Below are 26,689 nucleotides of genomic sequence, written 5' to 3'. Positions count from 1 at the left end.
ATGACTTTCCAACTCCTCACAATTCTGCTTCGCCTTCTCAGCTTCTTTTTCTGGTTTTTCTTATCTTTCAAAAGTCCAGTGTGTACAAGTATTATTAATAATAATTACCGTTTTTGAGTGTGTGCTGTATACCACATGCCAATGCCAGGCATTTCACATACATCCTTTCAGTAGGCTGTCCCGTGGATGCTTTAAGCTCATTTTAGAGAAGAAAAGACTTAGAGCGGCCAGGGACTTCCCTGGGGTTTTGGCCACTACTTAAAGTCGCATCTGTCCATTGCCAAAGCTCATACTGTTGCATCTTGCTGAATCTTGAATCGCATACCGTGTTCCAGAAACAGTCTGCACAGGCACATGCTGCACACATGCAGACACATGCACACGCGTGAACACACCTCCAGAATTTTATGTGTATCAGTCTGTAAACCAGAACGCCATTGGGTGAGTCACTTCTCTCTAAGCTTTAATTTCTTGATCTGTAAAATAAGAGAAGTTGATTTTAAAATTTCCAAAGTCCTTTTTATTTCTCTGACTGACATTTGATGACTTTGGTGACTGAGACTTTCTCAAATATTCCATGTAAAGTAAAATACAAGAAAATTATCTTCCCACTCCCCCAGGGTAAGTGAACGGGTCCGTTCAGAGAAGTGCGACCACCGACTGAGTGGAGGAGGCACCGGCAGGACTGTGTCCCCCAGGAGCGGGAGCCCTGCTGTGGGTTAGTGTGCATAGCACATCTCCTGCCCTGACAAGGAACAGCAGCTACTACGGCTCTCTAACTTTATTATTCATAAACTGCCTGTCTACGCAGCCTGGTAAAGGAGAACTCAGTTCTGAAAAAGAACCCACCTGCTTCCTACCTGTGCACCAAGCACTGTGGCCTCTCCTAGGTGGGACCCTGGGGACTGCCAGGAGCCTGTGCTGACAATGGCCCTGGAGGCCCATTCTCGGCAGAGTCCGCACACAGACTGAACTTCGAGATCCCCGGCACGCATGCCCTGTGGGCACTCAGCCCGTGTTTGAGAAGCAGAAGAATTCTCCGTTAGGGAGACGAGAGAGAAACAGATATTTTAGGTGCAGCATCCTAGTTTCCACTAAAAGTTACCCCCGGCCTTTTTCTAAAGCAAGATGAGTCACCAGTGGCTCCGTGGGGAGCCATCGAAGAAAGTCTGGCCAGTGTTCTCACTCCTGCCCGGCTGCTCAGGCCCGCGTGGTCTGGCGCAGAAACGGGGCCTCGATCTGTGACGGAGACAGCTTCCGCCGGTGTGTGAGGGCTACGGGCTTCATTAGGTTGGACCAAGTGAACTTCCTTAAAAGGGTCATCCAAGACATCAACCTGACCACAAAAGCAATGCCGGCTCGTTGTACAGAATAGTTTTAAAAAGACTTCACTAATGAGTGTTTTAATGTGAATGAAAGAGTCAACTGGTGATAGAAATTGCCTTTTAATAATTTACTATTATCTTCTGAGTGGATTCATCTTCAGAATATGTGGCTCAGTTTTATATAAAAGTATTCATGTTGAAAAAAACAAAACTAAACAGTTACTTCTGCTCCCATCTCCTTGAAGAGGTCTTTAAGGTTTAAGAGATCTTTAATAAATGTAAATGCCCCTTAGAGAATAAAACCTTAAATTAATCTGAACTGGCTGCAGGCGCCACTAAGCCGAGGAAAAGCCCTTCTAGGGGAGGAGAGCATTTTCACAGAGATGCCTCCTCCCTTTACCCTGGTCTTCTGTTGAATTCCTGCTTTGCAGGTGAGAGCACTGGGCTCCACAAGGGCACTTCTCCCAAGCTCTCCCCAGTCCTCATGCAGTGCCTGAGCTGCATGCAGAGGCCTCCCCGGAGGGAGAGCCCACAGCCCCCGAGATATGACCACCTGGTGTGCATGAACACGGACAAGCACACTGCCAGCCCCCAGCACCCCCTCCCCTGCCCCAGCAGTGCCACAGGAGTGCCAGACTCCCAGCCGGATTATTCCCTGACTTGGGGTTCTGCCACTAACTGGCTTTTTGTGCCTTGACATTTCAATTCTTCAGGCTGTAGTTTCCTCCTAAATTGAATAGGAGGAGTACTAACAATGATGAGTACTTGAATGCCCAGGGAACCCCAGGCTGGCCACTGGGTGTTCAGATGGCCCCTTCTCATTCCCCTGCCAGGCAGCACACCTATGCTAGGGAGCCCCTACTGGCATTGCCAAACCTGATTACATGCAGAGTCCAGGACCTTATCCACGTAGGCTACAGAACAGGGCTATGGGCTAAAAAAGGAGAGAAGGACCTCAGAAATCTGCTGGGATCCCAGTAGCCTCCTCGATACTGGGGAGCTGAAACTCTGGGGAGACTAGAGATGCATGCGCTGACCCTGAGGCTCCCTATCTGGTGAAGTCATTTGTATTTGCCAAGTGGCGCCCTCCCTGCGCTGACAGACCTAATTCTGGGTATGGTATAAATAGAACCTGGCTCTGGCAAAGCACACCACCCACCACTGTGCTTCTTTCCTGTTGGGACATCAACCAAACCTGAGCCTTTGATTCCCTCTAGTGGCTCCAATCAGCACTTTCATAGCTGATTTTTGCATTTATTTATTCAATGTATAGGAAGTGCCTACAGTCTGCACTAAAGTGGTGCTGGGTTCTTCATTTGAGCATTGTTGTGTCTCGTGGAAAGTGATCAGGGACAGAAGTCAGAGCTCCACCTCACAAGCTTAGCTTAGTACAGTGCAGGCTGGCCAATTTCCTGCTGCTGTATAGCTGCTTTATGGGGACTGAGGGAGGGTGGGTTTTATGTGGCTTATCTCTACCGCTAAATGAGCTGTAGGGTGTTGGGTGACTCCTTTACCCCTAGGCCTCAGTTTGTGCATTGTGCATGGCTTCAATTCAAATCAATGCAGCAAATATTTATTGAGCCCCTGCAGTGTGTGAGACCAGGGCCCGGTGCTATGGCAGTGCAGTAGTGAACTGCACTTAATTTCCAGGAGCTTATGGCTGATGGGAGAGCCAGGCCTCTGGGAAGCCACATGAAGCACCGGGCATGAGTGATGTCAGAGCCTGAGCTGTGTGGTGACGCAGGTGTGGGCGGGCCCTGCTCTGTTACTTGCCAGTCTGTGATTTGGGGCAAGTTGCTAACTCCCTCAGTAGATTTGGAGAGTAACCCTTTCTTTGTAGATCTGAGTGCTCGTTCTAGAGCTGACCCACAGGCAGTGCTCACTAAATGGAGGCCACGCCCACTGCAGAGTCAAGTGCTAAACAGAAACAACAGAAGCCTTGCTGACAATGTCAGTGAGACCCTACAAGGGACTTCTCCTGTTGGTTCTGAAGTCTCCTTCCTATGCACAGCCTAATTCTGTGGGCTACATTCTTCACCACAGAGTTTGGGACCCGCCGCCCCCCCCACACACTCTTGCTCTTAGGGTGGAGGCCACTCAGGGCTCTGACCCCATCAGCCCTGCAGAGAGAACCACAGGCCCCTGCTCCCTTCTTCCTCATTTCATTTTCCTGCAGGCAAGATACAGGCCCTCCTCCTCCCTACAGATTTGCTGCTAATCAATTCTGGGAAATGAGCAGGGAATAAGAAATAGCCTCTGTGTTTCTGTTAGTTGTGATCCTTGGCCTTTGGTCTTAAAACCCTTCTAAGGTGGCATAGTGGTTTTGTTCCATGAGAAAGGACTTCGTGCAATGTGGGAGGGCTCCACCCACAACGCCCCCACCCCCGGCCATCTCCAGCCACCACAGATGAGAATAAGTCTACCAAGACATGATCTTCTTGGGGAGGAGAGGTGGCTGATCTCTCAAAGGAGAAGAGCCAAGAGCCTTTTCCTCAATGGGCTTTTATTGGGTTTATTTTGCACAGGAATACAGATAAAGCTCATTAATCATTGTCAGGCAGTAAGGATCAAATAATAGATAGTATACAAAGAACTGTGAGGGCTTATTCTGAGTCAGGGTCTGTTAGCTAAAGGGCTATAAAACTTTGAGAAACAAACTCATTTCCTGCTTGGACCCTTATCATTTAATGGAGAGCATTCTTAGCAAAGCAGGTTTCACAGGATTTTATGTATTCTTTCTTAAGCCTGATCACCGGGGGAACCCGCCCTTTCCAGCACAGGGCTGCACCACCCTCTGGCATTGTTTCAAACTTAAGTCAGGCAGGGGAAGTAAGGCAGCCAAGAGATTAGGAGACTTCTCACAGACAGAATGAGGACTCAGGCTATGTCAAAGCTGAAGGGTGAGGGTCCATCACCCCCTTTTGCTATAGCCCCCAAGTCCTTCCCTGGGGGCCTCTGTAATCATGCCTGTCTTAGGTCATCCCTCCCTTGAGGAACCTTACCCACCACTGGCTAACCAATCAAGCACTGGGGGCCAGGCAGGGTGAAGTAAAAGGGGCAGAGGGGATGCCCCTGCCAGGAAGATAAGCTTTGTTTCTTTAGTGGCTTATGGTCTGAAGGTCTGTCACTCAGCCTTAGCCATGGGGTGGTTACAGCTTCTGAAACCAGGCAGAGCTGTTCCCAACAACACAAGCCCTGGCCCTTGGGGCCCTTTTAACTTGGAGGTTGTATAATATTGTTGTATTGTGAACGGCTTGAAGGAGATCATTTTTCACACTGTGCTGCTTTATTAATCACTGTGTAAGTACATAAAGGAAGATCCAAAGATAAAGCACACCTTGAATGCCAGACACATCATACCTAGAATCTAGGTGGGGTTTTATTATACCAACTCATCAGTCATCAATACTGTAGACTTAATAGTCAACAGTGTCAGAGCCTTGGCCAGGTACTAAGAGAGAGATTAATAGAAAGGAGAGAAGGTGAGCTTGGAGTCCAAAGTTGCCAACAGGATACCATCCCTAGGAAAAGATGAAGGTTCCGGGGAAAGAAAGCAGAAAGTGGAAATGAATTCCCGTTGGCTAAATGGATACCAGATCCATGGAGGGACAGATTCCAAATGTGGTAACTCAGAATTTCACTTTGGATAGAAATGGTTGAAACCGTAGGATATGAAACTATACAGAATGAAGGTAGGTTGGGGCATGAGAGAATGTGTGTTCCTAGAGGAATCAAGACCTGCCCTCAAGAGCCCACCTATTGCCTGAGGCTTTCCTGGGAGGCCAGGGAGGGTAAGGTTCTCTAAGAGAGTAAAACTGTGCCCGGAGCCTGTCCAGGAAGGATGCTAACCTCCACCTTCCCCTTTGGTTTCTGTCCTATTGGAAGCCTCTGCTAGTAGGGGAGAGAAAGATCAAAAGACAAGTTGCTGTTGACCTGAGTGATTTCATTATTCATAAAAACCCCTCTAAGGCAGGAAAGACAGGCACTGGTAGGAGTGTAATTCAGGGGCAGGCGCGCAGTTAAGGACTATGATGAATTCAGTTAATGCAGGAGCTGGTGGTGTGAGGTCCTGGGACTTCTAGCACTTCTGATCTAGGGCTCTTCCAATACGACTTGGCCCTGGCCCACAAGAACACTCAATAACAATCTGGTGTAATATTTGCTTCCATGCACTGCCTCAAACTTTCTGCAGTACTCACGAAAGGTTTCCCCTTTTCAGTGTCCTACTATGTTGGAACCTTGGGGACTCACACTGAGATCAGGAGAGTGGCAGAGGAGAAGGTCACTTTGCCCTGTCATCATCAGTTGGGGCTTCCAGAAAAAGACACCCTGGACATCGAGTGGCTGCTCACAGATAATGAAGGGAACCAAAAGGTGGTAAGTATATGCCTGCTAGAGCCCCTCCCCGCTTCCCCTTCCTTGGCCTTCCCTCAGCTCCAGTCTTTCTCATTGAGTCAGAAAGGGCTAGAATCGCCTTTTTCATTGCTGATAAAGACTCTAGACACAAAACTGTACACAGGAAAGGGTATTTGGGTTGTCAGGACAAGAGATTCTGTGTCCTTTGGGGAAACAGGACCTACTGGAAAGCCATCTGTCATTTGCCCAAAGAGGGACTCTGCACTACAGAGGTCTTTTCTAAGGGGACTACACTGCAGTCGCTTGCTGCTCTAGTCTAGGGGCCAGCCCTTTACCTCTGGCAGGAAGCCTGCTCCTCCTTCTGCTCGTGCTCTGAAACCACAACCACCTGCCTGTGCTGCAGCCTTGCACAGAGTCGTGACTTCCGAGATCTAAGACGGCATAATATGGTCAATGTATGGTACAGAGGAGCAAGTACAGGACATGAATAAAAGTGTTTAACACATACTGAGCTGGCCAGCAGAAGAACTGATACTGATTCTGAGGTTGGAAATGAAGGGCTGGCCCTGGCTTTAGGGTGCAGGTTGCACAGGGCCACCATGAGGGTCCACTGGTCCTGACCGACTTCGGCAGTGTGAACAGAACTTGTAGCACTCTGTTACTGCCGGTCCCCCACCTGGCCTTCGTAGAGAATGAGAACTAAGTGACCTACTGTTAGGATCCTTTCTGCCTTGGCTCTTTTAGTCGCTGTCTCTTTCCTCGACCCAGGTTTTCTAGCATAAGCATTCTCACCCCCTTTACCCACTGACTTTTTTTTTAATTCTTTTGATGAAACTTTTGTGCTTTTAAAAAAATATAACCTAGGAAGGCTCACCTTAGACTTTCCTTCTACAGAACTTCACTTCTTTCCCTACTAAAAAGTAAAAAGGAGTCCTTTCCTTTCCACTGTCTATTCCACTAATTTCATAAGATGGTTTTTATGGACAGAGGCTAAGATCTCACTAAAAATAAATTACAAGGCTCCTGTTGGAGTTTCACCTGCTTAAAAAGCTGCCTCCATCACCATGTTATTTTGATACTGCCTCTCAGCTCGTCCTCAAGTGCATCGCCCTGACTCTCTGTTCTCTGCAGAGCAAGGTCACCTTAACCTGAGCAGGCTTGTTCCAACAACATCCTCTTCAGTCCCGGTTCTGAATGAAGTAAATAGGAGCACAATTTCCTCTAATAAAAACCTGAGAACAACTCCGTTTATCTAACTTTCACCCAAATGTTTTCATATGGACTAAAGAAAAAAAAAGAGTAGGTTGGTCTTGTAGCCTAGTGAACATAAAGGTTAGGAAGTTAATCATTGATTTGAGAAGGCCACTGATACTGCTTCTGATAGCGCCCTGATAAGCAGTCACAACTCCTCCTTATCTTCAGTTAATATTCTGAAGCAAGGAGTATCCTTTATTCACTCATTCAGAGGAGATCAGGCGTGTTCAGGGTGGCATGGCTGTAGACCTTTATTCACTTATTCAGATCATGCAAACTTAGTTTGCACTTACTGGCATGCCACGCTCGGCACTGGGATTCAAGGGTAAAGAAGACATCAGTGCCTGCAGGTGGCTCATCTGATTAGAGCATCATCCTAATTCACCAGGGTTGTGGGTTTGCTCCCATCAGGGCACATATGAGAAACAACCAATGAATGCATCAATAAGTGGAACAACAAATTGGTGTTTCTCTTTCTCTCTCTTCCCCTCCTTCTTCTCTCTCAAATCAATAAATTAAAAATTTTAATAAAATGAAAAAAAAGATATCAGAGGCCAAGCTTTTTGGAGTTTCCAGTTAAATGGCATTCAGTAACTTAAAAATATACATAAATATTTATGTATAAATATGTATAAAATATGTATAAAATACATGTAAATATGTATAAAATATACATATTTTTAAGTAGAGCACAAAAGGTGTTAGCTCCATGCCAGGCACAGTCTGTTCAGCGCACAGCATGTGATTTAACTTACTCCTCAGAGGTTTGTCTGTCCCATTTTACAAACAGGGAACTGAAGCACAGACACACAGAGTGTGAAAATGGTGTAAGGTCACCCATTTTGCATTTTGAAATTAGGCATTCTGATGTCAGTACCTGGGCTGTTCGCCACTAGCCAAGGCACCTTCATAAATAATTTGAAATTATAAGATGCTGTGTAGGCCGACAAGGGGGAGCCCTGGCTGGTGTGGCTCAGTGGACTGCGGGCTGGCTCACGGGCCAGGTCCCCAGCTGGGAGTATGCGAGAGGCAACCTATCGATATAACTGATGTTTCTCACCGTTTCTCCCTCCCTTTCTCTGTCTAAAAATAACTACATAAAATATTTTTTAAAAAAGAAAGAACAAAGGAAGATTCAAGGAGAAAATTATTCCATATAAAACTAATTATGCAAAGACCCTGATGCTGGAAAAAGGTGGGCTAGAAGATTAAAAATCAATTTAGTATACACCAATGTTACCTGAAAATTTTTATTTTTAAAATCTATTTAGTAATTTTAATAAATGTGGATTCCCACTATACAGGTACTCTATCCGAAGGAGTTCATTGAAGAGGTAAATATCATGCTAGAAATAAGAAGAGTGTTCTAGATAAATACAAAGGAGGAGCTATTGGCCAAGAGTAGTTGGAGGAGGGGAGAGGTTTCATGGAAGAAGGTACATCTGAAAAAAACACACTGGAAAAACAGGGCACACCTGCAAGCTGGTGGAAGGCGTTGCCCTGAGGAAATCTCAGAGCACAGACCAAGGCTGGGAGTTCGGGGAAGCCACAAGCAGCTGGAACAGGGGAAGCGCAGATGGTGAGCCTGCAGGCGTTGTACGGCCAGCACATGAAAGGTGTCATGTGCCACACTAGGGGGCTCAGAACTGTCCCTGCTGTGTTATGGAGTTCTTGAAGAATGTCACAAGTGAAAAGGCTTCGTTGCATTTTACAGCACCCCCTGTGGCACTGTGTGGTGGCACTCTGGTTTAGGGGACACCTGAGTAGGAGCAGTATCAGTTAAACAGCATCAGGTGGTGCAGTAAGGGCTGATGCTGCAGCCATGGGCAGTTGGTATGTAAGGAAGGGGTGAAAATTTAGTGAGTAAAGGTGCCAAAACTTTTTAATTGCCAGGGACTTGAGAATGAGTGTGAGACTGATTTGAGAAAGAGAGGATACAGGAAGGGTTATTGGACACGATGTGGAGCTTAAAGTAAGCTAACCAGTGACCCAGATCCCAGGCCTAGCTTTGCATTCTAATCTGAGCCAAACTGTTTCATTCCTTCTGTCTAGGATGCTTAGAGATGCAAGGAACTGTGGGGGTGGGCGAGCAGGCTCAGGCAGAGTTGAATTCCAGCCTTGATAGGATGACCACTAGGACTCTGGAGCACTTGTCCTGGTTCCAGGGATGGCAACACAGTCGAATTTCCAAAGAGAGGCCACCTCCCCCAGGGTCGGTCAGGAGCACCCAACAGAATCCTTCCCCTCCAGTTTTCTGTTGGAGGAATGAAGATAGAGGTGGTCCAGCAACCCCCTCCCCACCCCACCTCTTGGCCACACCTTCAGCCTTTCCCCTTTCTCTCTAAGTCAACTAGAAACATCCTGAAGCAAAATGGAAGGAGGGCCTGACATCTGGCTCCTTCAGAGTTTCACAATTGCCATGCAGGGCCAGGGATGACAGAGCAACTGCCAGAAAGCTGAGCTGACCCATCTGTTCCATACAAACCCTAACACGCTGTCCTGCCTCCTCTCACCAACAATGCATCTGGAATGGATCCACCAGGAAGGTCATAAGACAAACAGCTCCCTCAACAGCTGTAATTCATACATTTAATTTTGTGTTTGGTTGCTAGAAAATTAAATTTATGTTCATCGTTCTCCCATTACAGTGGCTTAGACTCAGCACTACATTTTCTGAAACTAAAAATAAAACAGACACACAAGCATCTGAGACTCAATGCATGTCTGAAAAACACCAAGCCAAGTTGCAGGGGTGTGACTGAGCCCCAGTCTGTGCCCAAGGGTACATACATTACAATCATTCTGGAGCCGTACAATCTCTGTCTTCCAGAGATGCAAACACTTGCATGCGGTTGTCTCTTTTTTCTTCACTAAATGTTAGGACAGGATTTTGGAGAAAGGGGAGAAAAGCCGTCTCCAGGACAGCCAGTATCCACAGACAATAACTCTTGGGCTTGGTCTTAAGGCCTTTGTGGGTGCTGTTTAAGCAAAAATAAAAGAGGGAAAGCCATGTCAGGAGGAGAAGACAGCAGGATCCAAGACAAAGACACAGCAGAGGACATTGTTGGGCATGAAGGGATGCTGGGTTTAGGGACTAGCCTCCTAAGAAATCTGAGGGCCTGCCGAAGATGAGGTGTGGCTCAAGCCCGACCCTGGCTTTAGGTGCCACCTTCAGAGGCTGCACTTTATTCTACTGCACACACCGGTGAGGGGGATGGGAGCTTGCAGCTGGGGAATCTTTACACATGTGTGGAACAGTTACTATTCTGAGGGTACTGGACTGAACAATTGTGGAAACCTCAGGGGGGGGTTCTGAAAGCGATTATGGGTGCTTACTGTCTCGTTTCAAAAAAATCCTATGAAGTAGCTTAGGCCCATTTTACAATGGGGGACCTTAAGGTTTATAAGGGTTAATTAATTATTTTTATTTTTAAGATCCAAAGGTTGACTGACCCAGGCACACAGCTGTAAGTACATGAACCCATTTGAATGCCATCATTATACCTCCCGGCAGCTCCCTCAACCACTGTGCCCCTTGCTGCAGCTCTTTTCAAAGTCAGGATCCCGAAGTGGATCCTGAGGACCAGACATTTTGTTTAAAAGACTAGAAAATACCAGAGCGTGTGGCGCATACACTATTTTGTGAAATGTATGTTTCAGTTACATTTGAGTATGCTATGTGGGTGCCAATTCATGAAGAAAAGTGTATTTCTTAATGTGAGTCTGTTCAAAATATGTGAAAGCCCCTACTGCAGTGTACTTCTAACAGTCTATAGCAGCGTGTTTCTACCGGTGTGCATCACAGAACATTTAATACATGCAGTGCCTGGCTATTGAGTCAGCAGCCCTGACCTCTTCTCCCTTAGATGGTCAAATAAAAATATGGCAACAGCCAACACAATAGCCATTGGGTGTGAATGAATCAAAATTAAACCTATGTTTGTTCAGATCGGCAAAAAATACATTTTTTGGTGTGCCACGAATCTTAGTAATTAGTTTTTATGTGCCGTGAGATGAAAAAGGTTGAAAATTGCTGATTGAGGTACCTTTCCCTATCTTTCCTAAACTTCAGGGACTGTTCTTTTGTCTCTGAAGCTTGAAAAGTTACGGAGACAAAAGAATCAGGGGTGTCCAACCTGTGTGCGGCTTACAGGCCACATGCGGCTCAGGATGGCCATGAGTGTGGCTCAACACAGAATCACAAATCTACTTAAAACATTATGAGAGTTTTTGTGTGTGATTACATGTTGCGGTGTGTTTAATCTGTGGCTCAAGACAACTCTTGTTTGTCCAGTGTGGCCCAGAGATGCCAAAAGGTTGGACACCCTAAATAAACTTTCTCTTATAAAATAAGTAAATAAAGCAGCCAGAGTCCACACCTACTAAGCTCTCTAAAATGAAATGTACCTTTCAAATCAAAGGTATTCCCTGATGTTAGTCCAAATATTTAAATGAACAAGAAAGAAATCCCCCTGACCAAAAAGGGTCACCAAACTCCCAAAGCCCACAAAACCCAAAGTTCCTAAAAGTTACCCAGGTCTTTACTGATCTCTACATTTAGAATCTCTTCATTTTTCTGTAGGAAGCACAGCTGACTTCCTTGTGGGTGATTACTCATCTATTGTATAAGGTGCACAGATATGAAAGAGTCAGAAAGAGAGAACATGCATGAATTGAGCTCCTATTAAGTGTTCCAAGCTCACTTATTCTATCTTCAGACAACATCAGCCCCCACTTTCAGTCTTAGGAGATAAACTCTAACACTTTTTCCTGTTGCTAATCTATTTCTTCCATGCCCCATGTTCCACCGATTTGGTTTGGCATTTCTATGGCCATTTCTTCCAAGCACCCGCCACCCACACCAATCACTCCTGTGGAATGCACACTCAAGGGCAAGGATGTGGGGCCAGGAACGCCCTGTAAACATTTAAAACAAGTAGCCTGTGAGAGAAGGGCTGTGATCCTAGCTCCTCAGGTCTCAGTGTGAAGCTTGGGCCTTTAAGTTGAATGATAGGAACCCTCTGGAAATACTTGCAAAATAATGTTAGGTGTGTTTTTATGAGTCAGACTTTTAGCAGTGAAATGGGTCTAAGAAATGACTCAGAAATGGTGCTGGCCACAGCCTGGCCCAGGAGGTTCATTGTGTGTTAAAGGATAAAAATAGAATAGCAACCTCTCCCTGGCGCTGAGAACTTCTCCCTGGGAAACTCAGTCATGAATCAGTGAGTGCAGGAGGGCCCGAAAGACCACCCCACTCTAGCAAGATCTACCCATGGGGGCCCAGTTTCACATTAACATGTATGCCTGGCCCTCACTCTGGGAGCCTTTGTTAAACAAACGGATGGCCTTCTGAATCCCCTTAATCTTGTCTGTAACTTATCGCTGTACCCTGTGCCTTTTTAGTCCCTTGAACATGAGGAGTTAATATTTGTGAAGTGTTTAGAACAGTGTCTAGCACAACATAAATACCACATCCATGTTTGTTAAGTAAAAACAAAAAACCCTGAGTGAATGTTGTTATGTTGATAATTTTTTTTCTAGGTCTAATTTGCATTCCTAACCGCAGGACCAAGGGTCATGGAACAGTCACTGAGCGAAGGGATAACTATAACGTGAAGTTGATAGGATAAGAGTTATGGTACAAATTTTCTTTTACATGTGAGCAGAAGGAGGCCTTAATTCCTTTTCAAAACAAACTTGTAATCTAAACCTTTTAGACTTTAGAAGGTGAAAGCCCTTGCCCTAAATAGATTTCAGAGCTAGGCTCTGAACCTGATTTCTACAACTAAGTCCCCTCCCTCTTTGCCCCTTCCTTCAAAACTTGCAGTTGCTTTTGAAAAGAATGCAGAAATTCAAGACAAGGTGTCTGTCTGGGAATCGATAGGGAACATTCGACTGAAATTATACACTTCCTGTACTTCCCATAATACTCCTCACTCGAAGATCATGTTTAGGAGGCAGCTCCCTAGGGTGCATGTGGGGGGCTGGGGCAAATCTTCAGGTTGGGTGTAGAGAGAGGTCTGCTGTTGATATGATAAGGAAGGGAGGTAGATCTCCTAAATGCTGCGCCCCCTGCCCCCACTCCCCTAGGGCCTCCTTCCTTAACAAGGTGAGGTGGGGAAGAAGGAGTTTTATCCAGAGATAAGGTTGGAAATGTAAACAAAGGCTGGACCTGAATGTTAAGCTAAAGAGATTCAAGGTGACAGTCATTTATTTGACTCTGGGTTTTGTAGTTCTGTCCCTGTAAGAACATCCAAACCTGCGGAGAATTTTTATAAAAATGTACTTGAGCCCAAAAGAGGGTACACCTGGAATCAAGATCTCAACAGATTGAGATAAATGCTTCAGGGAAAAATGGTTTGTGTGTGGGGTTTTTTTTTTAATGTATTTGAAATTAAAGAAGGATATAAGGAATATTTTAGAAAGTCAGGAGAAAATCAGGCTGGAATTGGATTACAGGACAGTTAATAAGATTCTGTGCCTTCTTGAGGGTGGTTATGGCTTATTTCAAAGGTGTGGTAACCTGGATGCAGAGAAAGCCTGACAGGGCTCACTTAAGGCAAAGGTAACCCTATCACCACAAAGCTATGAGGTGTGACTACCCACCATGACCTGCCCAGGTAGGAATTTATGATCAGATCACCCTGGGAGTTACTTCCTATAGAACAGCCCTTTTTTTGCCTACAAGTCTCATCTTTGTGTTTAGATATTCTCTATTTGGATAGCCTTATTTTGTCTTGTCTGTTCTTGGCCTCTATTTTGGTGCCCTCATGCATCTTGTCCAATCTTGTGGCTTTAAATGCCATCCACATGCTTCCTCCCAAATGCTAATTTCCAGTCCACCCTCACCCCCCGAACAGCAGAGAGATATATACGCTGTTGCTTGCTCACTGCCTCCTTTGGGCACCTAACCGGTATCTTAAATGCAGTAAGTCCAAAATTAAACTCCTGACCCTCCTCCCAGCTTCAACATACACTGCCCCCCAAATTGCTCTGCCCAGTTTTCTTCCTCCTCATTGATGACGAGTCTCCTTTCTGGTTCATGCCAAAAATCTGGGAGTAGCCTTCGACGTCCCTCTTCTTCTCATAACCACAGTGTACATTTAAGTGAGGTGGCCAGTCTATTGCAAAATCCATTTGGTTCTGTTTGCAAAGTACATTGAGGATCTGATCACCTGTTCTCGTTTCCATTGCTACCATCCTGAACCTTCACTACAACAGCCTTTGACTGTTTTCCTATTTTTGATCTCGGCCTCCTGCAGCCATTCTCAAGACATAAATCATATCATGATATTCCTCTGCTCAAAATCCTGTAAGGGGAATGGGCCTCCACCCGGCCCGTTTCCCTTAGAGTAAAAGCCATCGTCTTCACAGTGGGCCTCGAGGCCCTTCATGGTCTGGGCCCGCTGCCTGACCTCATCCACTCCTCTCCTGGCTCAGGCTGGAGGCCTGGCCCCTGCTGTGCCTCCTGCATGCCAGGACCCTCCACCTGAGGGCCTTTGCACTGGCTATCTTTTCCCTAGATTGCTCCCAGGCTAGTTCAGCATCTTCTTCAAGTGTTTGCCCCAATGTCACCTTCTGCTGAGGTCTCCCTTGACCACCTTATTTAAACTATAATCTAGCCCTGGCCAGAGTGGCTCAGTTGGGTGTTGTCCCAAAAAGTAGAAGGCCACAGGTTCAAACCACTGCTAATTCGATTCCCGTTAGTATTTCACACATCAGTGTTTCTCTTCCTCTTTCTCCCTCCCTTCCATTCTCTCTAAAAATAAAGCCTTTTTTAAAGAATTGCAGTCTGTCCCCCTGGCCCACAATACGCCTTCCTGGTTCCATTATTTTCACAGTGTTTCATACTGTGAAACGCCCGCGTGTCTTTCTATCTGTTTCCCGTCACTAGAATATATTCCAGCCTTGCCTCCAGATGACGACTCTTCTATCCTCTCTTTTTTTAAATTTTTTATTGTTCTATTACAGTTGTCCCAATCCCCCACCCCCACTGCTTCCCCTGCCCACCTCCGTTCCCACAGTCATTCCCCACCCTGTTGTCCACGTCTGTGGGTCATTTACACTTGTTCTTTAGGCCCTTCCCTTTCTTTCCCCCTGTTTCCCCCTCACCCCTCCCCTCTGGCCACTGTCAGTCTGTTCCTTGTTTCCAAGCCTCTGGTTCTATTTTGCTTGTTTGTTTGTTTTGTTCATTTAAGATTTTATTTATTTTTAGAGAGGGAAAAGAAGGGAGAAAGAGAGGGAGAGAAATATCAGTGTGAGAGAGAAACATTGATCAATTGCCTCTCACGTGCGCCCGGATATGGATCCCAGGCATGTGCCCTGAGGGGAATTGAACCGGAGTTCTTCCGCTTTGTGGGACTACACCCAACTCACTGATCCACACTGGTCAGGGCCTATCCTTTCTTTCTTCTCTGAGTAGTCATGCTTACCAATTTGCTGAAAAATGTTTTTGAAAAGTTCACTTTAGCTTTTGAGAGCAGCCCGAGAATTCTGTCCTAGAGAAGAGGCCCCCATCCCTCCTTTTTGCCCCACCCCTCATCCCAGTCCATGCTCTGCCTGGGAGCCCTGCAGGCCCTAACACAGAGATCCAGAAAGTGAGCAGGGAAACCACATGCTAAGGGAGGAGGCAGTAGGGGTGTGGGGGCAAGGGGAGCAGCCTGCAGATCTATTTCCCCGGCCACCCCAGCCTGAAAGTGTGCCTCACTCCCCACGGACACCACAGACGGCCGCCCCCGAATGTGATCTTCACGCTTAGAGTCCAGGGTTTCTGGTAATGAATTAGGGTGTAATTTTCCTCATGTATTAATTTCCACAGAAATTGAAATTACTTTGTGGAATTTGGAAGGCAGTGCCATGTTTCCCATCCATGGGGAAGCACATTGTTCTCGTTCACAGAGATGCAAGTGAATTTTGTCCAAAGGCCAATAGGAATCTCTTTTAGTCCAATCTCATTTGAACCTGTTTTAACACCATTAATGAGTTAAAGAAAATACTTGATACATATTCATGTTCTATGTTGTGGGTTTACTTTTTAAAAAGTTACTCTTTAAGACTGTAAGGGAGAAAAACAATCTCCCCCCCCCAAACTTCTCAGTTTCTTAGGTTGGGGCACAGCCAATTAGATTAACAAGACAGAGGAATTTATTAACCTGTGTATCACATTTGTAACACTTGGGAGTCCCCAGAGATGAGTAACTCAAAGAGGAGGTTAGAATCTGGGCTCATACATCTAACTTAGCAGGGAAAAGGGAGGGTGAGAAAAGGAACTTATGGCTTTCTGGAAAAGTAAACTGGTCCTTAGGAGGACAGATGGGAGACAGGCTGGTTTGTGATAGGACCGTCTGGGTATGGTGCCAGGTTTCTGCTCTCCCAGAAGAGAAGATTAGAGTTGTTTTGGAGGAGGGCATTTATGACACTTAAATTCTTTTGCAAGGCTCTTATTTTAGGCAGATAAGTACTTTCAGAACCTCAAGTGTCTTTTTTTTTTTTTTTTTTTTTTGAAGAGAGAGAGGGGAAGGGAGGGAGAAAGAGAGAGAGGAGAGGAGAGAGAGACAGAGGGAGAAACATCAATGTGCAAAAGAAACATCAATCTATTAGTTGCCTCTCACGTGCCCCCAACGGGGGACTTGGCCCTCAAATCAAGTATGTGCCCTGATCGGGAAATGACCCAGCGAACTTTCAGTTTGCAGTACAACACCCAACCCACCAAACCACACCAGTCAGGGTTCAAATGTCTTCAGGTGAAATTAATTCTTATGCATATGCAAAGTAGCATATTTTAGGGTGGCAGGTCCTGGTCCCTAACATTACTTGTAAATCTCATTTCTTTGTATCGTTATGATCTCTAGCAGAATATGTTTAAAATGTAATACATGTTTATTGACTAAAAGACTGCAGTGTTGCAAAACAGCCTAACCAGACAATCAAGGGCAACAGACAAAATCAGAAGGCCTGGAGGGAGCTCCGGGACATGCCGGCATTAGAGAAAGAGGACCCAGTAACCTGTTTGTCTGAAGTCTTTCACAATTTCTCCTCACATAAAAATGGTGCAAAGAAATGCTGTGGATGAGAGCTAAGAAAAAAAAGGCCATTCGAGTTTGTATCCAGGAAGATTTAGTAAGGAATTAATATTGATTTTGGGATGAAAGGACGAAGAGAGAATCTCCATGTGAACAGGTAGAGAAAAGGGAGTTTCTAAACAGAAAAATGCAGTGGGCAAAAGCATGTGAGTACAGAGAAGGCACAACTCACATTTATAAAAGGGCAATTGCGTACTCTGTTTGCGCCCAGGCACGTGAGGTAGATTACACACAGTGTTAAGGCCTCTGATCTAAGGCTGGCTGTCACTGAGAGGTGCTGGGTGTGGATGGATACCGGCCTGCAGTATCCATCTTGGCTGCGGATGTTTGTCAACACATGAGAAAAACATACACAGAGGCAACCAGGTCCTGTGGGGGAATAGGAACAGCAGGGCCACTCCTCATGTGGGGAGCGCGCCACTTGGCAACCCTCCCTGGTGGGGAGAGCGCACCGTTCCCCCTCCAGAGAGGCTTTTTATTGGTTTCGTTTGAATAAGAATTCAGGTAAAAGCTCATTACTCATTGCTAGGAAGTAAGGATCAAACAATAGATAACAAGGAAGTCTGAGGGCCTATTTTGAATCAGGGTCAAACAGCTGTAAAACTTTAAAGAACAAACTTACTTCTTCCTTGGACCCTTATCATTCAACTGAGAGCATTCCAAACAAAGCAGGTTTCACAGGATCTTACATATTCTTTCTTAGGCCTGATCACCCGGGGAACGTGCCCCTTTCAGCGCAGAGCTGCACCACCCTGTCATTGTTTCAGGCTTAGGTGGAGCAAGGGAACTAAGGCAACCAAGAGATAAGGAGATTTTCTCCCAGACCACGAGGACTCAGGCTATGTCAAAGCCGAGGAGTGAGGGTCCATCACCCCCTTTTGCTGTAGCCCCCAAAATCCTTTCTTGGGGGCCTCCCACGTGATCGTGCCTGTCTTAGATCGTTCCCCCCTTGGGGATTTTACCTGTCATTGGCTAACCAACCAAGCTTTGGGGTTCAGTTTTGAATGAAGCAGCAAAAGCAGCACTCCTGCCAGGGAGATAAGCTTTTGTCTCCTTGCTGGCTTACGGTCCAAGGCCACTCCCTCAGCCTTAGCCTTGGTGGGGGTTACAGCTTCTGATACCAGGCAGGGCAGTTCCCAACAGCTAGGGGTGCTGGGAGGTTTCTGAGCTGGAAAAGAGCTAACATGAGTTTTATGTTAATATGAAGTTGGTGCTAACTTACATTATTATGTGGGTGATCCAAAAGGACAGAAATACACTGCTGCCGGGCAGCTGGAAATATGAAACGAGCTCAAAAATATGTTGGAAACAGAGAGAAGGATATGGTAATTATCACAATAGTGTTGGTTGAAATGAGGGGGCAAAGCTGTATACTGAAAAATTTTAAAGTATATGATCATTACAGTGTTTACCTTAATTTTCTCTTAATTGCCTCTCCCTTATTTTTTTTTTCTTCACAAGACTGGGTTCCTCAGAGTAGGAACTGTCTTATTCCATCCTCACAGGCCTGTGAGCTCAATAAATGTTAGCTGAAGAAACAGAATATGCATAGAAAGGAGAAGACACTTTTCTCAGAGAGGTGGTAAGGGCAAAATACATGAGACTGAAGAACAGTACATAATGGAGAAAGAATTAATGGACATTTCATTGGATGGCTTCGAATCTTTTCTGAAAGCGATTAATGAGTTGCAGAGCATCACATGATTGAGGATTGGGTTAAGGGCTTAAGTAGAAGTGAAACAATTTACGACAGCTGCAGCAAAAAAAAAAAAAAAAGAAACAAAAAGAAGAAAAATATTTTTTAAATAAAATTAAATACAAATAAGAAAAACAGCTGCAGCCAGAAATGTGCTCAGCACTCCCACACACTTGCATGCCTTCTGCTAGTGCTCCTCTGGGTATCTGGAATCCTCCCTCCATTTCTCTTCTCCCTGCCTCTGAGTCTACTCATCTTTCAAAGCCTAACTCAAATGCCACCAACTTTTCTGGGACATTCTCTTTGACACAATTTCAAGTTAATCATTACTTGTTTCTTTTTAAAGATTTTATTTATTTACTTTTAGAGAGAGGGGGAAAGAGGGAGAAAGAGGAGAGAAACATCAATGTGTGGTTGCCTCTTGCATGTCCCTAGCTGGAGACCTGGCCCACAACCCAGGCACGTACCCTGACTGGGAATTGAACCAGTGACCTTTCGGTTCACAGGCCTGCACTCAGTCTACTGAGCCACACCAACCAGGGTTAATCATTACTTTTTCTATGTTTGTCCTTCTCTCTTTGTTAATCCTATTAGATTATAAATGACTTGATGACAAGGGGGTTTTACTCATGTGAGTAGCCTCTTGACCTGATGGGAATCATTCATTCCATAAATGTCCGCAGACGTTTAAATTCAACGAGTTTAAGACTGTGACTGCTACACAGCAAGGGCGAGAAAACTGAAGTTAAGGAGCTTGAAGTCTTGGTAGACAAGATCAGTAGGGGTTCAAGAAGTAAGGGTTGTGATGCAGACAGAAGAAAATTCAGTAAAACTCAAGATTATTTTTTTTCTCTTGCGGAAATCTAAACTTTTGTTTCCCCACCTGGAAAAACGAAGACATGAAGCTCATGTGTATTTTATGGAAGGAAAGGACACAATTTTCCCCATCTAATTTACTAATCTGCAGTGAAGTCAGAAAAGGAAAACCAAACAATAAAGCCCTCAGTATCAGACCTGAATTTTTAAAAAATTTGTATTGACTTTATTAGGGCGATATTGGTTAAAAAATTATATGGGTTTCAGGGATATGATTCTCTAATACATCATCTGTACACTGTATTGTGTGTTCACGGCCCCAAGTCAGCTCTCCTTCCATCACCACTTACCCCCCCCCAACTGTGTTTGTCAATTACAGTCGACATTCAATACAGACCTGTGTTTTAATCATTAACTTCTATTCCTTAGCTCTCTAATCCCTTCAGCTGGACTCTAAACTTGAGGACAAAACAAGTTAATTTTTTTGGTTTTACTTTTTCTCCTTCATTTCTAAACTTTCTGAAAGAGCAGTTAATGAGTACTAAAATAAACACAGGTAGGAAAAGGAAGGGGGAGAGGTAACTGGTGTACCAGAGCAATGGACTAGATGGCTTCAGGTGGACATGTTCAAATCAGGTTCTGCTACCTGTCTATGAAATGGGGACAAGGATTACTTGGGAACATTGTGGGAGAAATAAACGAGATGTAAAAGCACCTAACACCGGGACTGTACTTGTGCTTTGAGTAAATCACATGGCATTGGTAGAATATTCGAAAGTTAAAAAGGGGAAGGTAAGTCTTGCTCCACACCCTTCCCCTCTATTCTCTCCAGTCTCCTCAGAGTCGACTCTTAACACTATTACTGTGCATTTCCTCCATGTAGCTTCAATGATGTAACTCACATTTAAAATCCCTTACCTATAAAATGGGATGGTCCTGCACCCATGTGATGAAATTATTATTTTATATTAAGATGGTACACAAATATAAGGTGTTATTATTCCTAAAATGAAAAGCAGGGCCTAGACAAACATTGTATTTTTAATTTTATTTAGAACAGGTCTCTTGGATCCTTAGTATCAGCCCAGGCTCGACTGCTGTGTCCCATTGGCAGTAGTCCCACTCCTTGCCTTGACAGCAGCCAGAGAGCAAGGTGAGACCACACTGCTTGACCCTGCCTTGGTCTGTCCCACAGGTAATCACGTACTCCAGCCAGCATGTCTACAATAACTTGACTGAGGAACAGAAGGGCCGAGTGGCCTTCGCTTCCAATTTCCTGGCAGGAGACGCTTCCTTGCAGATTGAGCCTCTGAAGCCCAGTGATGAGGGCCGGTACACCTGCAAGGTGAAGAACTCAGGGCGCTATGTGTGGAGCCATGTCAACTTAAAAGTCTTAGGTAAGATAGAGTGCCAAGGTAAATGCCTAGTTTTTTTTTTTCGTTTTCATAAATTAACCCATTTATTATAGGCTAGCAGTGTTTCAAATTGTGAAGCTTCTACTGGTCTTTCAAGTCCCTTAGTCTTCTTTTAAAAAATATTTTATTTATGTATTTTTAGAGCCGGGGGAGGGAGAAAAAGATGGAGAGGAATATTGATGTGTGAGAGGTACATTGATCAGCTACTTCTTGCATGCCCCCAACTGCAGACCTGGCCTGCAACCCAGACATGTGCCCTGACTGGGAATCAAACCAGTAACCTTTTGGTTCACAGGCCAGCACTCAATCCACTGAGCCACACCAGCCAGGCTCCTTCAGTCTTCTGATGGCAGGCTTGACTGCGACAGCAGAAATGGTGGTGTAGGTGCAGGCACACCAGCCACTGTTTTCATGCAAGAACCACAGTGCCAGATCCCTACAGCTTGCCTCTTGGTCTTGCCACAAAAGGAGCAAGTGTACTTGGCGTGCCGGTTGATCTCAATTTTCTTCACCATTTTCCTGAGGGAGGTGCCATAATGGGTGCTGTATTTACCAATGGTCCCGAGCTTCTTGGTGCATTTAGCCATTTCACCGCAAAGTAGGTTGGAACCCAAGAGTGATAAATGCCTACATCTTATTAATAAAGTCTGTGCGAGGGACAGTCAAATGCATCATGGTGCTACAAAAGTTCTTGTTCGGTATTTGGATTCTATTCAGAGGTTACCTACCCTAGTTCCCTGGGAAGAAGTGTGTTGTGTATTTTAGCCATAATAAAAGAAGAAAAAATAATCACAATTTTCCATGGTAGCCCATTAAAAATATTAAATATCCCTCTGGCTATGTAGCTCAGTTGGTTAGAGCATTGTCTTCATCCACCCAGGTTGTAGGTTCAATCCCCCAGTCAGGGCATGTACAAGAAGCAGCCGGTGAACACATCAACAAGTGCAACAACAAATCGATGTTTCTCCCTCTCTCAGATCAATGGAAAAAAATAAAATAAAAACATTAAGTATCCTCTAATATTTGAATAATATCCTTATATTTAACTTAAATCTCTCTCACAGATGTGATTCAAATCCATTTGTTTGTGTTTTTTTTAATAGCAGGAGCTACTAAGTTCTACCTAATATCCTCCAAATTTGTGAACTTCTATCCTTATACCAGTATTGGTAAAACCACACTTAACTTTCCTAAAATTCCCAATTAAAATGTGTTTCTTCTTTGAGAAGTGATGATGTAGTTTCTGAGCAGCCTTTGAAAATTACAACAGCATCACTGGCAGCAGCTGGAATTGGGTGTATGTGTGTACGTGGACAGAGGTGGATGTATTTCTGGGGGGCAACCTAACCCAGGGCTAGGTAATGGGGTAAGGCTGTCGAATCCCCTACTCAAAATTAACTAGAAGGAATGGCTGGAGAAGCAACTTAACAGGATGTAATTCTCCCATGGAATCTACTGTTTGGAGATCTTTGATTCAGAACTTTCTTTCCTTGCCAGTGAGACCGTCAAAGCCCAAGTGTGAACTGGAGGGAGAACTGACAGAAGGCAGCGACCTGACTTTGCAGTGTCAGTCATCCTCGGGCACGAAGCCCATCATGTATAACTGGCAGCGAGTCCCGGAGAAGGAGGGAGAGGATGAGTATCTGCCTCCCAAATCTAGGATTGGTGAGTCATCTTTCTACCAGTCTATTGAGACAACAGGACGGACTCCATCCATGAATTCTAAATCTGGTTTTGACAGCAACTCACTCTCTGACCTTGAGTACACTACTGAACCTCTTCCAACTTCCTTCTTTCATCCATAAACTGGGACTGTCTTTTCTTTCCTCAAATGAATTGTAAAAGTGGTAAAAGACATTAGAAAGAAATGTACCATATAAATCTAATTATCCTGGTTAGTATCTCTTAAATGTTCACAACCTTCTGTAACTTTTGAGGATTCACGGTAATTTAAAAGCACATTCACCTTTCCTCCCCGTTCCCAAATGGGATTTACTCTGTCATCTATGTCATCCTTACCAAACTGTGTTAGAGAATCTTAAGTCAGCAATGTAGTAAAATAAGCAATATGCCTAGACCCCGTCACTAAGGGCAGCGCGGCGTTCTTTCTGCCTGCCCAGACAACCGCAACCCAGGGCGCGTTCTGCTGCAGAACCTCACCATGGCCGCCTCTGGACTCTACCAGTGCACAGCAGGCAACGAGGCCGGGAAGGAGAGCTGTGTGGTGCGGGTCACTGTGCGGTGTAAGTATCCAAAGGGCGTGTTTTATCTATCTTTTGCATTGTAGTTCAGTGTAAAACATGTTAAATCATGAATAAGAGTAGATCAAGTAAAAGTCTTTATTTCCAGAAGAGCATGGCTCTCAATAAAATAAATTTGGTAGTTGCAGGGAAGATTCAACAGTTATAGTTAACTCTCTACTTATAATTATGTATGAATTTACCAGTTCCCCGAAAGAAATTTATTATTTCTAGGAGGGAACCAAACGAAGATTTCCTTCATAAAGGGGTACTTCTATTTTCAGAGCTTTTCCTGTGTCTGCACTTTCTCGAAAATATTCAGCTTAAAATAATCCTAAAGTCATCGAGGCCTATTTTGGGTGGCATATTCTACTACCCTTCCCCATCAAGCAGGATAGTCTTGCACCAAGTGGGGGTAAATGGGGAACTCAGGAAGAGAGATATAAAGACCTGGAAATCCTCAACCTGTCCAGGCTTGTGGTTTTCAGGTCCATGTATTTCCTAGCTTATGTTCCACTCTGTTCCCGCCTTTGCTTCTGAGAAAACAGATGCACAAAGCATGGGCATGATTGCAGGAGCCGTGACGGGCATGGTGGCCGGTGTGCTGCTGATTTTCCTCTTGGTGTGGCTGCTGATCCGAAAGAAAGACAAAGAGCGATATGAGGAGGAAGAGAGACCTAATGAAATTCGGTAAGCCTCATTGCACAAGCTCCTCTGCCAGTCGGCTTGCCTTCTAGGGCCAGTTCCATAGTGACCAGCCAACATAAATGTCCCGCAATCCTCTTAACCAGAAATCCAATCTGGTAAGTCAGGAACTCCAGCCTAGAACAAAAGGTCTGGCCAACCTTTATTGTGAAACCATCCATCCCTGATGCAGACAGAAGAGATCACTCCCTTGATGTTCTGACCCAAATGCATGCCTGACTCCGATCCTGGAAACGTCAAACCCAGATTGGGAGACGACATAAACACCGGCCTTTACTCAGTAACAATGCTGAGGTCCCGAGACACAAGGAAAGGTTGAGGAAGTGCTGTAGCCTGAAGGAGACTGAAAACACCTGACAACTGAATGTCATGCATGATCTGGGATTTTCATTTCTGTGAAAGATGTTACTAGAGCAATTAGTGAAACCTGAATAAGGTTGGTTGATTAGCTAATCGTGCTGTATCAATGGTTAATTTCCTGATTTTGATCATTATACTGTGTATATATAAGAGAATGGCCCTTTCTTTTTAGGAAATGTTAAATGTTTAGGGGGGGAGAGAAATTAACTTTACATTACTTCCGATTCACTCCTGCTTACAAAGGGCATCAGGCATAACCTATGGGTCACGAAAGGGTTCAGTCATAAACCCCACAGCAAGGTGCCTGCAGTCCAGCCCTCTGGGCTGACAAAGGGTCCCTTTGCCCAAGCCAAACTTTCAGTCCCAGGAAATGGGGCAGTCCTTAGTTCCCTAAATTACAGCTTATGTTCATAGGGGAACCTCAGAAGGAAGCGTCCGTAGTGGACATGATCAGAGTCTCCTGTATTACATTTTACCCTCACTCTTTCTCTTCCTCAGAGAAGACGCGGAGGCGCCCAAAGCCCGCCTGGTGAAACCCAGCTCCTCGTCCTCGGGCTCCCGGAGCTCGCGCTCCGGCTCTGCCTCCACCCGCTCCACTGCCAACAGCGCCTCCCGCAGCCAGCGGACACTGTCCACGGAGGCGGCGCCACGGCCTGCCCCCCGCGCGCACGGCCGAGCAGGGCCAGGGGCCAGAGGTGCAGCGCCGGAGGACCTGCGTCCTGCCGCCCTGACCGAGGCAGAAGCCACACCTAGCACGGGCCCCAGCCAGAGCCGCCCCTTCCAAACTGTCTGAATTATGGTGCACTTGGACTCCCAGGCTGTCCTTGGGGTCAGCCCTTAGGAGTTTTCTAGTCGTCACAGCCCAGCCACCAGCCACACCATCCCCCAATCATATGAGAGGTCATCTACTAGCAGGGAGCGCTGCACTGGACAGATTCAAATGAGCACTCTCCTCAGAGCACACCGAACCAGGGTGTGAGCCCACCATCTCCAAAACAGCATCTCCTCCTGCCTTCAGACAAGAGTGGGGGAAAGCAGGGGTCTGAACCTATCTGTGGAGCAGGACCAGGGGTGAGAAAGTCGGAGGAAGGAGGAAGTGAACCCACAAAAACTTCTCACCTGAGATGCTTTGTATCAATACTTCAATTCACGATTGTCAAGAGGAAACGAGTTGTTCATAGATTTCCTATGCCTTTCTGTAAACTGGATTATTGATTATCCAGAGTCGAGCAGAACCCACAGCCTTACATTACACCCCTCTGCACTGTGTCCTGAGATTACTACTTCTGAGAAACTCCAAAAAGGAACAGTCTCTTCTATTCCATCTTGACTTCATTTACCACTAGGTTTGGATATAGATTTCAACAGGAATTGAAATAACGGGACACAGAGGACAATAGTTGAGTTCCTCCCACTCTATCCACCACTAATTTCCCCCTACTTATACTGAACCACAAGAGAACTACAAAGAGAGTCCAAAAATGTGTGACAGGGGACTGTGAAAAACCTCTCATCCTAATGATGTCCAGAGGGTCACTGACAAATGTCAGCAATGTATCCTGGGACAGGTGTGGGTTTCCCCTCAAATCAGATGTCTCTGCAGACTCCCCTGCTGGGTATCTCTGGAGAAAGAAAACATTCACTACATGCCATTTGACAATGTCCCTATAAAGAAGTCTTACCGTGAAACAAGTCTTTTAAAGATGCTCAAAGATTACCCAACATACCATTACAGTTTTTCTGAGAACATACAAAACCAGAATTTCAAGGCTTCTAGACTAGAAAGGGAGATTGGACCAATTTTCTTAATGTGTCATAGAATGGTATAAGGAAGTTTAGAACTGCACCAAACTTGCAGCTGTCTCTGTTTCACTTTAGAAAAAGGATGTGAACCTGGGACTTTTGATGATTCTAGGCCTTACATTACAGGAAGATCAGGATTGCCAACATTTCCTAATGGCACTGCATGTCAAAATCATTCCTGCCTCAGAAGTTGAGACACAGAGAAATTCAGCATTTTACCAGCGTAGCCTCTAAGGAAGTGTAGCTCTGGGGTATGAGGAAATGGAATTAACACTTCCAGAAGAGACAGCATAATTAGTGAATGGCAGGAAAGGTCTGCTTGAATGCCCATTAACATTTTAATTGTCAGTATCTTGGAAAGAAGTAGCAGAAATGATTTGCCAGGGTAGCTCTCAGAAAAGCTGATTCATGGGGGAAGAAAGATGTCTGGAAAATGTAAAAAAAAAAAAAAACAACAAAAACTAACAGCAGCCTCCAAATGCAATAACTTGCCCTTTTAATAGTTTTGACTACTCTGCCACTCAAACTCATCCTATGGCAAGAATTCAAAACCTGAAATAGCCCTTCGAGGAGCCAGTCATTGGTAGAGTAAGATTTATTATTAAAAGGGCATCAGGCTCTAGAAAAGAAAAGGTAA

General features: G+C 45.1%; 1 protein-coding gene and 1 pseudogene across 1 annotated transcript in view; one reads left to right on the top strand and one right to left on the bottom strand.

The window, feature by feature from the left end:
- Window positions 1-26,465, top strand: part of LOC114510417 (CXADR like membrane protein) — a 103,204-nt gene extending 76,739 nt beyond the window's left edge. Inside the window, exons 3-8 of the mRNA XM_028529040.2 lie at window positions 5,545-5,702; window positions 20,725-20,926; window positions 22,442-22,609; window positions 23,065-23,187; window positions 23,733-23,874; window positions 24,748-26,465. Of these exons, the coding sequence (XP_028384841.1) occupies window positions 5,545-5,702; window positions 20,725-20,926; window positions 22,442-22,609; window positions 23,065-23,187; window positions 23,733-23,874; window positions 24,748-25,042 (1,088 nt within the window). The 3' untranslated portion in view covers window positions 25,043-26,465. The remainder of the gene's footprint in view (window positions 1-5,544; window positions 5,703-20,724; window positions 20,927-22,441; window positions 22,610-23,064; window positions 23,188-23,732; window positions 23,875-24,747) is intronic.
- Window positions 21,191-21,784, bottom strand: LOC114510418 (annotated as a pseudogene).
- Window positions 26,466-26,689: the final 224 nt, after the last annotated feature.

The sequence above is a fragment of the Phyllostomus discolor genome, chromosome 13 (genome assembly GCF_004126475.2).
Source record: "Phyllostomus discolor isolate MPI-MPIP mPhyDis1 chromosome 13, mPhyDis1.pri.v3, whole genome shotgun sequence".
Taxonomy (NCBI): domain Eukaryota; kingdom Metazoa; phylum Chordata; class Mammalia; order Chiroptera; family Phyllostomidae; genus Phyllostomus; species Phyllostomus discolor.
Note: the sequence above shows the minus strand (reverse complement) of the source record. Positions and strands in the feature narration are given on the sequence as shown.